Source organism: Hemitrygon akajei, chromosome 30, assembly GCF_048418815.1.
Source record: "Hemitrygon akajei chromosome 30, sHemAka1.3, whole genome shotgun sequence".
In the NCBI taxonomy this organism is placed as follows: Eukaryota; Metazoa; Chordata; class Chondrichthyes; order Myliobatiformes; family Dasyatidae; genus Hemitrygon; species Hemitrygon akajei.
The window spans coordinates 9,788,051-9,805,564 of record NC_133153.1 but is presented as its reverse complement, the minus strand read 5'-3'; the positions used below and the strand labels follow the sequence as shown (position 1 = coordinate 9,805,564).

Genomic DNA, 17,514 nt, shown 5'->3' with positions numbered 1-17,514 from the left:
ATGTTGATTGTCCATTTGCCTCCACAGAAGCTGCCTGACTGGTTGAGTTCCTTCGGCATTTTGTGTGTTGCTCGTGTGTCACCTGCTTGCTATTGATCAATTTGCCTTCTACCAGGACCACTCGATCCAGACCTCCTTTCAGACCTACTCCTGTGTGGGTAGGTGGATTTCCGAGTACGTTCTCTGTGACTACCCTTGAAATCAGTATTTTGACTGAGTGTAGCATTAGCTACCCCTGATTAAACTGAGAAACATGGATGATGGTGTTATCCCCATCCTGATCCAAGTGGGCAGTGTGGGCCTCCTGATGTAGTGCCTTACTAGCTGGTTCTGTGGGTTTCTAGGAGGAATGAAGCTTGAATGATTCCTGCTGGTGGATGAGATGCCAATGTTTCAGTTGTGTGCCAATCCCTATGTCTGTATGTCAGATAGCACAGTTCCATGGCTGCCTGTTTAGTGAAGTGAAGAAGCCATTCTGGCCAAGCACAGTATCTGGCAGAGATCAGCTGAAGCCTAAAGAGAAAGAGGCATTTGCTTTAAGATTTCTTTTCTTTACTTTGTAATTTCCACTTTCCTTTTCAGCATTATTGGGTTTTGAGATGATCACTGTTTCTTCATTATTTTTTCTGTGTTACTGCTGTGTCCGTTTCTTCAATTTATCAATCCCTTCAGTCTTACTTCCCACAGGAATATAATACAAACCACAGATAACTGATCAACCATGTTCAGAAATTGGCACCAAGCTCCATCATCTGCCCAATTCCATCCCCCCCCCCCCCCACATACACATGCACAATGTTGACCAGCCCTCCATTAGGGATAAAGTCATGAGAAAGGATGTAGAGCTACCAGTAACTTGGTCAGAATCTGTGCATTTTTGTAAGGCAATCCAGTGTTGTTCAACTGTTGTACGGTCTCCGCCTTCACTCACCCCATCCCTCCACTGGCTCCAACTTCCTCCTTTCTTTTTGTCTTTCTTCATTTGAAAATGTGTTGTTTTGTGGCAGCAGTACAATGCAAGACATTAGCCACAAAGTGAGTAGGTAGATAGACAGATAGATAGTGCAAAGAAGGAAGAGCAAGGTAGTGTTCATGGACCACTTGTAATGGCAGAGTGGAAGAAGCTGTCCCCAAAACATGGAGTGTAGATCTTCAGGCTCTTGTACCTCCCTCCTGATGGTAGTAATGAGAAGAGGGCATGTCCCGGATAGTGGGGTTCCTTAATGAGAAACTGTCCTTTGAAAATGTCCTGAATGTTGTGCCCATGATGGAGCTGGCTGACTCTACAATCCTCTGCAGCCTCTTTGGATCCTGCTCACTGGAGCCTCCGTAACAGGCAGTGATGCAACCAGTCAGGATGCTCTCCACTGTCCTTCTGCAGAAACGTGCAGGGTTTCAGTCTGAAACATCAATAGTTCCTTTCTCCACACCCTCTCCCCCCCAACAGATGCTGCTCGATTTACTGAGTTCCTCCAGCAGATCGATTGTTGCTCCAGATTCTAGCACCTGCAGTCCCTTATGTCTCTCAGAGATGTGTGAATTTGCAAGCTTAACTAGTTGCTGTAAATTGCCTCTTGTCTGTGGGTGAGTGGTAGATTCTGAAGAGGATTAATGGAAATGTGGGTGAATAGGGTAACATGGTAGCATAGCAGTTAACGTAAGATTGCTACAGCACCAGTGATCTGTGCTAAACTGGGGCGTTGATAACAAGGAATTTGTATATTCTTCCTGGGTTTCCTCATGTGCTCTGGTTTGCTCCCAGATTCCAAAGATGTACGGGTCAGTAGGTTAATTGGTCACAGGGGTGTAATTGGATGACTTGGACCCATTGGGCCAGAAGGGCCTGTTACTGTGTTGTATCTCTTGAGCTTAAATAAAATGGGATTAATATAGGATTGATGTAAATGAGTCGAAAACAAACCATTGGAGGTTCTAAGTGGGTTGAGCAGTGCCTGTAGGTGCAAAAGAACCAGATTGAGAGCTTGCATACGGGGAGATAGACAGTATAATGAAGTTAAAGGGAGGGGTGAGGCAGGGGCTGGTAGGTGACAGGTGGATCCAGGTGAAGAGATGGGTGATGGGCAGATAGATGGAGACAGTGTGGATTCAGACAAGAGCAATTGATAGATAATAGGTACAGGTAGATGAAGAGAGGAACAACATTTTTAAAAGGAGTAAGAAAAGGATAAAGTGAAGGTAATGGCAGAGGATGCAAGTACTAAAATATGATAAGTATGGAAGGTGATGTGGAAAAAGGTAAGGGAGGAATGATGGGCAGATGGAACAATCAGTGGTGGGGAGAGGGGAACTAATAGATATAGTGTGTGGGTGATAGGCAATGGGACCAGTTGGGAGAGGAAAGAAACTGTATTGATAAGATGGAGAGAGAGAGAAAGGAGACAGTGAGTGTGGGTATTCTGAGGATGGAAAATTCAATGTACTTACCATTTAGTTGTAGACAACCCAGGCAGAATAAGAATGTCTTCCACTAGTTTGAGTTTGGCTGCACGTTTGCAGTGGAGAAGGCTGGGAATAGATAGATCAGTGTTGAAATGGGAAGGGGAATTGGAATTGGTTTATTATTGTACATGTACTGAGGTGCAGTGAAAAGCTTGTCCATCGATACTGTTCATACAGACTAAATCATTACACAGTGGATTGTGTTAGTACAGGGCAAAACAATAACAATGCAGAATAAAGTTACAGAGAATGTGCTGTGCATGTAGACAATGGTGCAAGGCCAAAATGAAATAGATTTTGTGGACAAGAGTCCATTTTATCATACTAAGGAAGCATTCAATAGTTTTATAACAGCGGGGTAGAAGCTGTTCTTGAGCTTGGTGGTACATGCTTTCTGGCTTTTGTACCTTTTACCCTATGGGAGACGGATGAAGTGAAAATATCCAGGATGGGTGGGGTCTGTGATTATGAAACCGTAAGATAGAGGAGCAGGATTAAGCGATTTGGCCAAAGTCAGCTCCACCATTTCATCATGACTGATCCATTTTCCTTTCAGCTCTAATCTCCTGCCATCTCCCTGTATCCCTTCATGTCTTGTCCAATCAAGAATCTATCAGTCTCTGCCTTAAATATTCATAAAGACTTAGCCTCCATAGCTGCCTATGGCAACAAATCCCATAGATTCAACACTCTCTGGTTAAAGAAATTCCTCCTCATCTTTGTTCTAAAGGACACCCCTCTATTCTGAGGCTTTCCCCTCTGGTTCTAGATTCTCCCACCATAGGAAACATTCTCTTCACATCCATTCTATCAAGACCTTTCACTTTGTTAAGTTTCAATTAGGTCACCCCTCATTCAGGCCCAGAGCCATCAAATGCTCTTCATATGACAAGCCTTTCAATCCTGGAATCATTTTTGTGAATCCCATTTGAACCTTCTCTAGTTTCAGAACATCCTTTCTAAGATAAGCAGCCCAAAACTGTTCACAATCCTCTAAGTGAAGCCTCACCAGTGCTTTATAAAGCCTCAACATTACATCCTTGCTTTTATATTCTAGTCTTCTGGAAATGAATGCTAACATTGCATTTGCCTTCCTCATCACAGACTCAACCTACAAATTAGCCTTTAAGGGATCCTGCACAAGGACTCCCAATTTCCTTTGCACCTCAGATTTTTGAATTTTCTCTCCATTTAGAAAATAGTCTACCCTTTCAGTTTTTCTACCAAAGTGCTTGACCGTACACTTCCTGACACTGTATTCCATCTGCCACTTCTTTGCCCATTCTCCCAATCTGGCTAATTCCTTCTGTAGCCTCTCTACTTCCTTAAAACTACCTACTCCTCCACCTTTTTACTGTATCATTCGCAAGCTTTGCAACAAAGCCATCAATTCCATCATCCAAGTCATTGACATATAATGTAAAAAGAATCGATCCCAACACAGGCATCTGAGAATTAATCCCACTCTTTGTCTCCTGCCAATGAGCAAGTCTTCTATCCGTGCTGGTATCTTTCTTGTAATTCTTGTTAAGCAGCCTCATGCGTGGCACCTTCAGCCACCTCTTGTACTGGTTGCTTTACTGAGGCAGCAAGAAGTATATAGACAAGGCTGATTACCGTGGAGTCAAAATGGCATGAACGTTCCCTCCCACATCCTAATGATGTGTGGGTTTATAGGTTAATTCATGACTAAATTGCCCCTAGCATGTAATTGAGTGATGGAATCTGGGAGTGCGAAGAGAGTTGATTAGAGTGTGGGGAGGATAATAAGTGGGATTCAAAGTACATTTATCAGCAAAGTATGCAGTTTGCAACCCTGAGGTTCATGTTCCCCACAGATTTCCGCAAAATAAAGAAAAGCATGGAACCCATTCAAGGAATAAACATCAAACACCCCCCCTCTCCACGCCATGCAAATAACAGGGGAAAAACACAGGATATAAAATACAAAATTGAAAGAGTCCAGCCATGTTCAGTTCAGATCAGTTTGTTATCTGCAGGCCACCCAATTCAAAATTGCTCAACATAACAACAAAACAAGGAGTAACTAGAAACCAGAAACACATTATAATGTGAACTACAGAGTCCAGTCCACATACCCTATTGATTAAACCTTGCACAAAACCCATAACTCCAGCACCATCTTTTGCCAGCGTCAAGGGGGAGAGACAGAGAGATCATTCGAATACCAGGACCTTACTTTGGGAGCAGTGAGTGAGTGAGAGAGAGAGAGATGTAAAAAAAAAGAAAGAAAGAAAAATATATACCGGGACCTTCCTTTGGGAGCAGTGAGAGACAGAGAGACCATCGAATACTGGGACCTTCCTTTGGAGGGGGGGGGGGGGGGAGAAGAGAAGAGAGAGAGAGAGACAGAGAGAGAGAGAGAGAGAAACACCCACTTGCTTCAACGATTTCAATCTTCCTCAGCACTTTAATCACTGAGATCTCACTAATTAAAGTACTGTAGTCAGCGTGGTTTTGTCTGCCAAATCTGTTGGAATTCTTTCAAGATGTCATAGCTTCGGGCCTCCACTCCGTCCTATTCTACCTCAAAAATGATGCCTTGTACACCAGGATGTTCATTGACTTCAGCTTTGCATTTAACACAATCATTGCTCAGAGACTGGGGGGGTGAACTGTCTTCAGTGGGACTCAATACCGCTCTCTGTAACTGAATCTTGACAGAGAGACCCCAGTCAGTCAGTCCAAGTTGGCAGCAACATCTCAAGCTCCCTTACACTGGGCACTGGTGCCCACCAGGATTGTGTGCTCAGTCTGTTGCAATTCACACCCATGACTGCACCATCAGATTCAGCACAAACTGCATCAACTACAGATACTACAGTAGTTGGCCTCATCAGCACCACTGATGAGTCAACATACAGAGGGGAGGTAGAGAGGATTATCAAACAGTGTGAGAACAACAACCTGAGTCTCAACTTGGACAAGATGGAAGAGATGATTGTAGACTTCAGGAAGGCGCAGGCCAATCACTCTCCATTGCACATCAGTGACTTTACCGTGGACAAAGTGAAGAGCACCAAATTTCTTGGTGTGCCCGCAATGAACAATCTACTGTAGACCCACGACACCTCCTCACTAGTCAAGAAAGCATGGCATTATCTATACTTTCTGAGTTTAAGGCATGCAAGACTCCCCACCCCCATTCTAGCAACTTTCTGCAGGTGCACCATCAAGAGTCCTATCTGTCTGCATCGTTTTGTGGTATGGACGCCGCAAGGCATCGGACTACAAGACCCTACAGAAGACAGTAAGAGAATCACTGGGGTCTCCCTCTCCCTTGTTTGTGACATTTATTGGGAGTGTTGCAGACGAAGGGTCCAAAGCATTGTTGAGGGTCCCATGATATCTCTGATCCACTGCCATCAGGAAGGAGGTACAGAAGCACCAGGAGTAGAGCTGCCAGACTGGGCAGCAGCTTCTTTTCTCAGGTTGTGAGACTAATGGACACCCTGCCACCCTGAGGTCTCATCACTAGGACAGCGAGTTGTTTACTGTTGACCTCTGCTGTGCTTTACTACATGCATTTTGATTTATATTTTATTAACTTATTTAAAGTAATATTTTGGTTTATGTGCTGTGTGTGATATATGTTCACACATGGTCTGGAGATGCGTTGTTTCGTTTGGTTGTATATATGTACAGTCAGATGACAATAAACTTGAACTTCACCTCAACTTAGTCCTGGAGGGAGAATCTTTGTGTTAAGGGTGCAACCTTTAAAAGTTAGCTTTCCATTTCTGCTATTGGTCGAGGTGCATCGAGTGACCATTGCAGATTGCTTTGCAAAGAATTTCATATTGCATTTAAGTTTAAACAGCAACCTTTAAAAATATAAACATAAATGTGTATTGTCAGATTGGCACATGCTTTCTAATAAAGCCATTGTGACAAACATAACACTGTCAAATAAACATTGTTACAGTTTGGTTAGACATCTTTGACAACTGTTGAGATATAGTATATCAGAAATTTAAGCAGGTCAGATTCATGCAGACCTGGGCTCTCAATGTGAGCAGTACAAAGCAGGCCTGAACATTTGACCCAGGGGTAGGCACATCTGATGATACACCATTCCCAGCTAGTGAACTCACCACAACATGGTCTATACCCAAAAGCTTTTGGCTCATGGAGAAAAAGTATAATTGGTACATCAACAAGAAGTAGAGCGAGGATAATTTATTCAGACCACGAATAATTTAAAGGTCTGTTGCATTCACTTATTAAATACTAAAATATTTAATAAGTGACTGCATTATAATTAAATAAAATTAAATATTAATTTTTTTAAAATTCAGTCACTTATCTTAACATTGCTTTTCCTTGTAACTGCGGGAAACTAGATTTATATTGCACGGGGTTATTAACTTAATGTGGTCTGACTGTGCTGAGAAGAACATTTTCCTTTTTCAGACATGCCTTGTGCTTTGTTTTGCTCCCCCTTTGGGAAGGAGTCCCCCGTTCTGATTGCTGACAGAGTTCTGGATGGCACTCCTTGTGGGCCCTATGAGACTGACCTCTGTGTGAATGGCAAGTGCAAGGTGAGAGCCTACATTGAAGTGAATTGCTTTAAAATTTGGGTGTTCTTAAAACAACAGAATAATTAATCTGATGATGCTAGTTTGCAGGATAATATACACACATTGTGTTGTTCCATCTGATAATGTAATAAAGGTTTTAGTGAAATTTTTTACTTCTCAGAGAAAAAAACAGAAAATGAATTTTGTATAAACAGGTTAATATCAACCTATATGGTGCGCTTATCCCTCATAAAGTTAAGCGTCATCATGGAGAGCATTTCATTGCTATTCTTCTCTTCTCACTGATACATCCAGGAATGTGCCAGTGAGCGTTGGTTCCAACTGAGACCACACTCTGAACACCAATGAGTTACGGTAGCTTTAATGGGGTAAACAGTGGGAAATTGTTCACACTTATTGTGGGGAAAGCACTGCAGAGCTGTGTGACTGAGGAGTGCTTGGATAGGAACATGGAGGGGCGGGACAGAGAGATATGGACTGAACACAGGAAATTGGGACTAGCTGGGTGGGTGCTGTGGTCAGTACGGACTGGTTGGGCCAAAGGCCTGTATCCGTGCTCTGTTGGTCTAGAACTCTATGACTACAGCCATTGGTTTCTTCTTATGGCCTGTGTGCAGATTCATCAGGTGATGCTGCACTTCACAAGCCTGTCATTAGAATATTCTCCCAACATGATTTGAATCCAGTTTTACTACCAATAACTATAAATAGGTTTGTGATCGCAATCCTTAATGTCTTGCCCCATTTCCTGATTCCATGATCCCTCGTCCTAGACATAATGGGAAGGAGAAATATCTTTCCTTCATCCAGTCAATCTAGCTGTGTTAGAGCATGGTACAAAGTCCCTCTGGTTTTTCCAATGAATGCAAACCGAGAATAGTTAATGTCTCCTCATAGAATGATCCCAGGAAACAATTTAGTGAACCATGCTGTACTCCCTTTATGGAAAGTATCTCATTTCTTGGCCAAGGAGATAAAACTGCGCACAATTTTTAAAGTGTATCAAAAAGGCTCTGCATAATTGTAGAAAGATTTCCTAACTTCTGTCCTAAAATCCTTGCTGTGAAGATGAGCACAGCTTTTGCTTCTTTAACTTTTTTTTAACCTGCTTCTTTCACCTGCATGTTTGGCTTCAGTGACCAGTGCATAAGGTCATCTTGTGACATCAACATTTCCCAATCTGACCTCTAAGTATAATATCAGCTTTATGTTTTTCCTACAGATAAGGATAAAGTCATACAGCAGAGACACAGGCCCTTCGGGCAACCATGTCTATGCTGACCATCAATTACCTGTGTACACTAATCCCATTTCCTAGAAATTGACCCATAGCCTCTGATGCCTTTAAATGCTCATCCAGATGTTTTTTGAATGTTAAGAAAGTAACTGTCTTCACAGCGCTCCTATTCTACCTATCCTCGGGATGAAATCAATCCTCCTCAGATCCAGTCTAAACCTCCTATTCCTCAGCTTAAACTTTTGGTTTTAGTCATCTCAGCCATGGGGTAATTTTTTTTAAACCACCTGCTCTATCTATCTATGCCTCTAATAATTTTGTATGCCTGAATCAGGTCACCCTTGAGCCTCTTCCAATTCAAGGGTGGGGGGACAGGGGAAGAAGAGAAAAAGAACAGCCTGTCCATTCTCTCTTCATCATTGAAATGGTCCATCCCAGTTAGGGAACATTCTAGTTCATCTCCTCTTCAGGTTAGCCTTCTCCACACACTCTCCAGTTTAGTTTCCTCTGCCCCCCCCCCCCTTCTGCTTAATCTACTCTGCAATTTCTTCAGGTTAATCTCCTCCACACCTTTTCCAGGTTAGCCCCCTTCACAGCCTCTCCAGGTTAATCCCCTCTGCTTCCTCTCCAGTGCATTCAAACAGTGTTGACCATTGGAACTATTCACGGTATTCCAGTTGTGGCCTAGCCAATGTTTTATAAAGTTGTATAAAGACCTCTCTGCTCTTATATCTTATAGCCCAGCTAATGAAACAAACATCCAATAGGCCTTCTTCGACAGCCTTACTACATGACCTGTCACTTTCAGGAATGTTTAGACGGATACACCAAGATCCCTTTGCTCCTTGTTTCTCCTCAAGTTCTCCATTCATTCTGTATGTTCTACCCTTATTAAATCTCCACAGGATCAGTCACGTCACACATAAATTTTTAAAGAAAAACAAATTCCATCTGCCAGTATTCCACTCAATGATAAATATCATTCCCTAGCCTAAAACTGTCCTTCTCACTATCAACACTCACCAATTTTCATGTAATCTTCTAATCATAACTCTTACATCTACTTCTAAATTGTTAGTGTAATTGACAACCAGAACTGATCCCTTTGATAAATCACTGTCTAACAGATCTCCATTTCTATAAGCAACCTTCTTGTCAGTTGTCTCATCGCTCATGCTGAGCTGAGACATCTACAGGGATCACAAGAACCTCAGATATATTGGAGAAGCCTGGAGTCCTGGTTCTAGGATCCCTGCACCTGACTCACCCTAATGCACCCTTCTTGTTCCTGACCACATAACAACTCCTTAGCATTTAATCTAAGGAGTGTGGATGCTTCCAGAAGCAAGAGGTCCAGTTTGCTTTCTCTAACCTTGATGTCTTGCAATGATACCTGAGTGTTGGCTGCAAAACAATGGTACTGACTCTGCTTCAGTAGAGACTGGTGCCAGCTGTTCTTCCAGTACTTATTCCATACTACAGGAATTTGCTCCAGACTAGTCTCATCTTGTCCGGGTAGATGGGGCTCGTCAGACATGGTTGGCAGCTCATCTAGAAGGAAAACTCTGATCTCAAACCTCTGCTGCCTTATGACTATACCCATTCATGGGGAAGGTTTCTGGAGTAAACCCGGAGGGAAAAATCTGGAGCTGGAGTCCTTAAGGCAGTCATACGTTCAGTTCAAAGCTGACTGACAACTCATGCAATCCCGGTGGTGTCAAACTATATTGTTCCCTGGATTCATCAGCTGTGTGAAGAAGGCAGCCGACTGTATGGGCATCAACAGCTTGGGCGCCTTGCTCTCCATATCGTACCGCAACTTAGACAGCCATGATACAACATCCATCGTCGACTCCGACCAACAGAGGGCCTCAGGAATCCCATCTTTACACAGACTCTTTCACCTCAGAAGGATTCTCCATGCAGAATTCAGACTGGCTTTCAAATATTCTTTGAAAAGAATATTTCAGAAGAGGATGTGGGAAATAGTACACTGTCCAGAGCCAGTATAGGTGTGAAAGGCAGAGAGAACTCTATTGACTCTAGGTAGAGGGATGTATTGATCTAATCACACAGGCGAATTCGCACCTGTGGAGTGTTTATATTGACTACTGAGCTCTCATATTGATCCTTGAAGTAGTGGCTTGCTGGCTGTTTTGAAAAAGAAGTGGAGGATTATCAAAATGAGGGAATTGTTTGAAGGGTTGAAGAGGAATAAAAAAAATTAGTTCTTTCTGAGAGGACACAGACAGGATAGCTAAACTGTGGTGTAATATTCCCACTCCAGCTGTTCCCACTCTCCCTCGGTCAGTATGTCCCACATTCTCTCTCTGTGCCCGTGTCAGACTCTGCTTAGAGCTGGTGTCCATGTGCTCCACTAAACCACTGATGATGCATGGATATTAGGATCCTTCACAAATTAAACCCCATTTTTGGGAGGCAGGGTTTTCAAGCACAACAGATGCTACAATTGGGCTGTATTGCTTTGAGAGGTCAAAGGGCATGTGGTGTGCGAAGTAAGGGACATATCAGTCCATTACAAGAGAAATTGTTCTGAAAATAGAGCTTTGTCTTGGAGCTCCACTCATCTCTGAAGAGTGTGCGGTGCTGGCACTCAACAAGTTCTCAAATACGTTTCTCAATAACATGAAGCAAAGAGGGAAATTAAAAATAAATGAAAGTATTGTTGAAAATATCTGTCAAAAGCATCCTAACCATTCCCACTGAGCTGTTTGTGCTTGAAAGGAAAACATGTTATCATAACAGACTGCTCTCTGAATAGAACCACAGTGTTGAACACTCAGAGTAAGAGTCTCACTGATGAATTACTGAGCTTAACATCAATTGTTGAGAGCAGAAGCAATTATCACAAGAGCATTGGCAATTGTTTTAAAAAGCATGTGTGGGGACTTTACAGACATTTTATGAATTAAACGCATGCTCAAGTACAATTCTATCCTCCACCAGCAATAAAACATATGTTGAAAGGTCATTATTGTATTTTATATCAAGTGTGATCTTTATGGTTTTCAAAAGCAGAGAAGGACAATACATCTTTAAACAGTGGTTCTGCTTTATACAAAGACCAGTGTGTCAGAGCTTCATTAAAATAAAAACTGCAGTGTTTACCTTGCCCCAGCAGTAATGAAGGATCCTGTGGAAATGCAATTCAATACAGAGCTCAGTCCCAGTGGAATTTAAACCAGAGACTAATGGATGATAATGTGTTTGGCTCAAAACATTAGACATTTATGTACTTTCTGGAACCAATTGAACAGAATTAGAAGACTCGAAATGCTGTAGGCTATGTTTACAACTCTTTCAAATAACTTTATGTGTGGTTGTTTTTTTAAAGAATTAAATGTTTAGATAGGATAAAAGTTTGATAACTGGGGTTCAAAGATAACTGAGAGAGCTGAATGATCCTCTATTTAGCGCTGATGACGTCTCTGTCGCTGATGCAGTGTGTCATTTTTACCCTTTGCTGTGATTGGACGTTTTTACATTCAGCTCTACAGTCTGATTATTTTCTGATCACGTTTATGCATTTAATTGAGACTGCCACATAATAAAAACAGCTCATCCAGAAGGCTTTTTTTTCTTTGGCTTATTGTGTCAATTGTGTAAAACTGATAGGGGGCTTGATGTATTTGAGTAATAATAGCTAATGCTATGTCTAACAGACCAAAATCCTTCTGAATCTTTAATACCTGGCAACATTCTGTTGAGTGAACTAGCAGCTCTGCTAGGAGTAGCGCTGGTCTCAGGTCACGTGTTGCCATATAATTACACATGATAAAACCCACACTATCCAGATCCAGCACCGGGGGGTGACCTGTAATTTAATTTTGCGGAGTTTCATGAAAGAAGCAATAACAGAGGCACCTGTTTGTTGTTAACAGAAGATCGGCTGTGATGGAATCATTGGATCTGCAGCAAAAGAGGATCGTTGTGGGGTGTGTAATGGTGATGATAAGTCCTGCAAGATCATTAAAGGGGATTTCAATCAAAGCCAAGGAATGGGTGAGCACAATATCAGCGGTTTCTCTCATTGGGTTTCTGTCTTCTCCCTGGCAAGATGGCTTCAGTGTTCTCCATTTCTAAAGTCCACATACTGCAGTGAAATAAACAATCAGAAACATCGAGCATTTGATTGGTTAGCACTACAGGACCATTTGGGAATTATTTTCTTGGCAAATCACAAAACTAGTCTTTGGGTCGTGTCTGGTGAAAATCAAATTCAGTACTACAATGCAGCTCATATTAAAGTTTGACATTCTATTAGAATGCTAATGTCACTGCCCACCACCCCGGCACTGCATTTCACTCTTACCATTCTCTGTGTAAAAAAACACTACCTCTGACATATCTTCTAGACTTTCTTCTAATGACCTTAAAAGGATGTCCTTTGCTGTTAGCCATTGCCATCCTGGGGGAGAAAGGAACTGACTGTCCACTGTATCTATGTCTCTCAATATCCTATATACCTCAATCAAATTACCTCCTATCCTCCTTCATTCCAAAGAGAATAGTTCATTTAGCCACGTTCAACAGTCCAGCCAGCATCCTTAGAAATCTCCAATGCACCTCCAGATCAGCCATGACTTTACTGAATGGCGGAGCAGTCTCGACAGTCCAGATGGCCTACTCCTGCTTTTATTTCTTATATTCTTATTTGTGTCACCAGCTATCCTACCCATTCATTTTTGGAACTTATATTTTCTAAAGCTGTGGTAAGTGGTACTGAATTCCAGTTGACTGTAAATGGCTCTTTGAAGAAACCGTTCAATCAATCCCACCCTCCTGCTCTTTGGCCGTTGCCCTGCAGTTTTTAAAAAACTTTTAAATAAAGTAAATCACGATTCTCCCAATACTAATGAAGATTGAACAGTGAAGCATCTCAATTATTCAGCATTATGAAAAGAGCAGGTACTCTGAAACAACAATTAGAGAGTATGAGCCATAAGAGGAAGTTTGACAAGCTTGTATTGTTTTCTCTGGACTGTCACATCTGATAGAATTTTCAAAAATATGAGAGGTGGATAATCAGAATCTTTTCCCCAGGGTAGAAATGTCCAATATTAAAGGATATGCATTTAAAGCAAGAAGGGGAAAGTGTGAGGGAGCTGTGTGAGAAAAGTTCTTTTTAACATTGTGAGTGATAGTTGCCTGCCAGAGGTAGTGGTGGAAGCACACAAAAGGCTATTAAATAGACACATTAGTATGCAAAGAATGGAGGGATATGGATTATGCATGCAGAAGAGATTTAGCTTAATTTGGCATTGCATTCAGCATAGATCTGTGAGCTGTGCTATTTTATGTATGTTCTAGCACATGCTTACAACATGCAAGTTAGGAAATAGAGACTGATTGTATTTTCTAAGGTATTTTCACCTTTGAAAATGAAATGTGAGGAATTCTCCCAATGGCTGCAGGAACAGGATATCAACCACCCTTTCAGTCCATGAATACAAATTCTAGTTGAATACTTTTGTGGAAGAAAATGGGACCCAATGCTCTGCTGGGTGGATGTTTTTCTGTTGACAGGCAGCCAGAAGACCAGGGTGAGGGAAGGCCTGAGGTCTAATAACTAATGTGAGGTTGAGGGTTTGTGGATCAGAGAGATATAATAGATACTGTATGGATGGTCAAGGAGGGCAGGCATGTGGAGGAGATAAATCAGCACAGAAGGTTGGGGAGGGGATGCTGTAGCACGGTTGGGACTTGATGATGGAAGAGTTATAGACATGATGTGGCAGCAATGATGGATGGTCAGGAGTTGGTGAGGAGAGGATATACCAGTAATGATGGGAGTTGTGGGCAAGGATAGATGGTACGTCATTGCTAAGTGCACAGCCAAGCAGTGAAGGTAAGTTAGTGATTTAGTTGACAGGCACTGCATGGAGAAAATCAGGTTAATCACTGATTGACCAACAAAAAACTTTCTGAGGACACCATGGTCCACATTTCCACACAGTGAAAGGAATGTTACATGGAGAGTGACATTTCCCCCATGGGCATCTGATGTGGAAATCAGATTGGGTATGAGTGCACCCACGTTGTTATCACTTATCACCCAGGGGAAATTAATTTTCAACAGAATAAGTCTTCCTGTAATCTATTCTCCTGTCAAAGTAGATAATGACACATCACTCCTTGTTTCATATTTTCTAGCCCACTCACTTACATTGTTGTGTAAACTTATTACAGCCTCCTCATTGTTGATTTCCTCCATAACACACACATATACACACTCTCTCTCTCTCTCTCTCTGTATATATATATATTTATATCAATATCATTAGTGAAGTTACGGTCAGTATACTCATTTGTCATTCATATAATGTAAAAAGTTGTAGGACAATTGCTGAGTTAATGAAACTACACTTGTGATAAGCAGCCAATCTGAAAATTACTTCTGTATGCAGAGCAACACACACAGAATACTGGAGCAACTCAGCAGGTCAGGCAGCATCTAAGGAAATGAATGAACTGTTGCTGTTTCAAGCTGAGGCTTTTCATCAATCCTGATGGTTGGAATCTGATTTTATCATTCACCTACTACAGGATGGCCGAGAAGCCATGATCTTAACCCAGGAGTCTGCAGCAGGACCCACCTCAGTGTGGAGAGGTATCAAGCAAGGCGTTGTGATTGTGCTAACTCTTTTCTCAATGTTTCTTGCTATATTGCTGCATTGCTGGAGTAGGATTTATCCAGACAATAAATGAGAAATTGATTAATTGCCTTTATTCCACTGAACCAGATAGGACAAGCTGGTTTACACTAAACTTCTGCAGAACAACTTGCTCTCATTGCAGAACCCTGCCGCCTGACAATAAAAGTTCATCTACCAGGTGCCCGCTGCCCAAATGTGGCAGAATCTGTGGTTTCCTCAAATAGCTCATCAGTTACCTCAGAACCAGAACACAGGAAGGTCACCTCCTGACCTTCCTGCTGAAGAAAGCACTTTAAAAGGGATTTATTGAGTATATGGCGTGGCAAAAGGCAGGATCATTATATAACATTTAAAATCTAGATCACCATTCCTGTTTGAGTCTGTAACAAATGTGTTCCTTGCGGAAACATAGTCAATGAAAATTGTTTTAAAATTGATTCAGAATGTGACATCCTGCTCAAATCACAAGTGACTTTAACTTAATGAAACATTAAGATGGATGGAGATATAATGAACAAGTGGCTGGAGCCAGATGTAGTAAGACAGAGGCATCATATTAGCTCACTTGTTATAATTCCTTGGAAACAGTAATTGATGTTCCACAGACTGCTTTATCTGCTTACCTGCCAATGAAATAAATCTTTAAACCACTCCATCAAATTACCACAACTATTAAAATGGCTTTAACTGACAATCTATATTAACATTGAATAAGTGTGCACTGGGCCCACTCACTGTAATTCAGCAAACTTATCAACAAAATTCAAAATTAAAAAGCAGGAAGAGGAATAGGGATTCTATGTCATGATATGCCACATTAATGTAGCGGTTAGCATAACTCTACGTGTTCTGGAGCCGTTCTGTAAGGAGTCTCTATACGTCCTCCCTGTGGAATGCATAGATATTCCCCAGGTGCTGCGCTTTCCTCCCACAGTCCAAAGATGTACCAGATAGGTTAATTGGGCATTGTAAATTGTCCTGTCATTGGGACTGCGGGGTTGCTGGGGCGGCGCGTCTCAAAGAGTGGGAAGGGCTTACTCTGCACAATATTGCTTAATAGATAAATGACACACCTGTCCTACAATTCAAGAATGTCATGGCTGATCTTCTTCAGCCCCACCTCTCTCTGTATTCAGCACATCTCAATGCTCCTTGATTCCACGTAAATTTTGGCATCAAATGCACACTGCTACTGAGCATTCCGCACCTTCTAAATCAGAAAGCTGTAGTGATTCACTATCTCTGAGGGTTGTTGAGTTCAACCAAAGGAAGCACCCCTTCAGCGGCCAAATTAGAATTTTGTAAGTTTTAATTAGCTCATCTCTTTGTTCTTCACAATTTTTGTTCGCTTTTTGTTTTGCACAGGCTAGTCCTCTCAGCCCAGAAATTAATGTAGTTCCACTGGGCTCCCTTCTCATTTGACTTCCTCCATAAAGGAGAATCTGTTTCATTTCTGATTATGAGCAATTGTGTTTGATGTTAAATGTTCTCTTTTCAGGAGTCAGTTCCTCCCAAATAATTATTCTCACTCGGTGCCAGCGATCTCCAACACCATTAAAAAAACAAATTCCTATTTTAACTGACTTAAAAGCTGGAATGTGAGTTGTGCTTAGGTTGGTCTGATGATGATATCTGACAAAATTAATGTCAGCAGATGGGCTGTAAGAGCATTCACAGCTGAAATGCTGAATTTTCAGCCATTTTTACAGCTTTTTCAAGGCTTTTGGAGTAACTGCATCAGTGGAGTACCTGTCTTATTAAATGAGGGACAGATGACCATGAGGGTTGTGTTATGTTTGGCCACTGCTGGTATTAAACTATTGTTTGGTTCACTCTGTTGCCTGTTCTGAAGTTGATGGAAAACCAAAGGCTGGATTCAAGGTTTAATATCACCATGCAATCTGTTCACTGCATGTTTGATATTTTGATTATTCTCAGACCAACCAAGGGTATTGAAATTGTTTTAAAAATGCAATTCCCTGGTGTATTGTTTTCTGACTTTTCAAATGCAAACAGCTTGACTCAAAATCAAATTACTGAGGAGGAAGTAAATTGTGAGTGCAGCCTTTGAATGAATTCCGCACTATGAACACCTATTTCCTTTACTATGACAACAAAAAGCTCTTTGATGAATTCAAGGTTTTGAAGAGACCTGTTCTCAAGTGGCTTACTTACAGGACAGATGGCTAATGGCTAACAGCTATTGACAGATGGCTAATTAGAGTCATAGAGTTATAGAGAATGGAAGCAGGCCTTCAGTCAAACTCCAACATGCAAACCTGATGCACCATCAATGACTCTCGGAGACTGGAGGCGAGCGATAGGCTTTTATTAGCAGCAAAATGAAGCACAGCATCTCGGAGACTGAGGGGGGAGCAGTGCCTCCAATCGCCTTTATACAGGGGTCTGTGGGAGGAGCCACAGGAGCAGTCAGCAGAGGGGCGTGTCCAGACAGGTATGCATAGTTTACCACAGAACTAAAATGCCCACCTAAGCTAATCCCATTTGCTTGTGCATTGCCCATAATTCTCTAAACCTTGCCTGTCCATGTACCTTTTTGAATGCCTTTTAAACATTC

General features: G+C 41.8%; 1 protein-coding gene across 3 annotated transcripts in view; it reads left to right on the top strand.

Moving 5' to 3' along the window:
• adamts17 (ADAM metallopeptidase with thrombospondin type 1 motif, 17) overlaps positions 1–17,514 on the top strand; it is a 429,617-nt gene that overhangs the window by 293,713 nt on the left and 118,390 nt on the right. For 2 of the 3 annotated variants that reach the window (XM_073032969.1, XM_073032968.1), the window contains 4 exons: positions 6,895–7,022; positions 12,162–12,282; positions 14,688–14,722; positions 14,827–14,890. In XM_073032969.1, coding sequence (XP_072889070.1) covers positions 6,895–7,022; positions 12,162–12,282; positions 14,688–14,722; positions 14,827–14,890 — 348 coding nt within the window. The remainder of the gene's footprint in view (positions 1–6,894; positions 7,023–12,161; positions 12,283–14,687; positions 14,723–14,826; positions 14,891–17,514) is intronic. The other variant, XM_073032970.1, reaches the window with a different exon arrangement.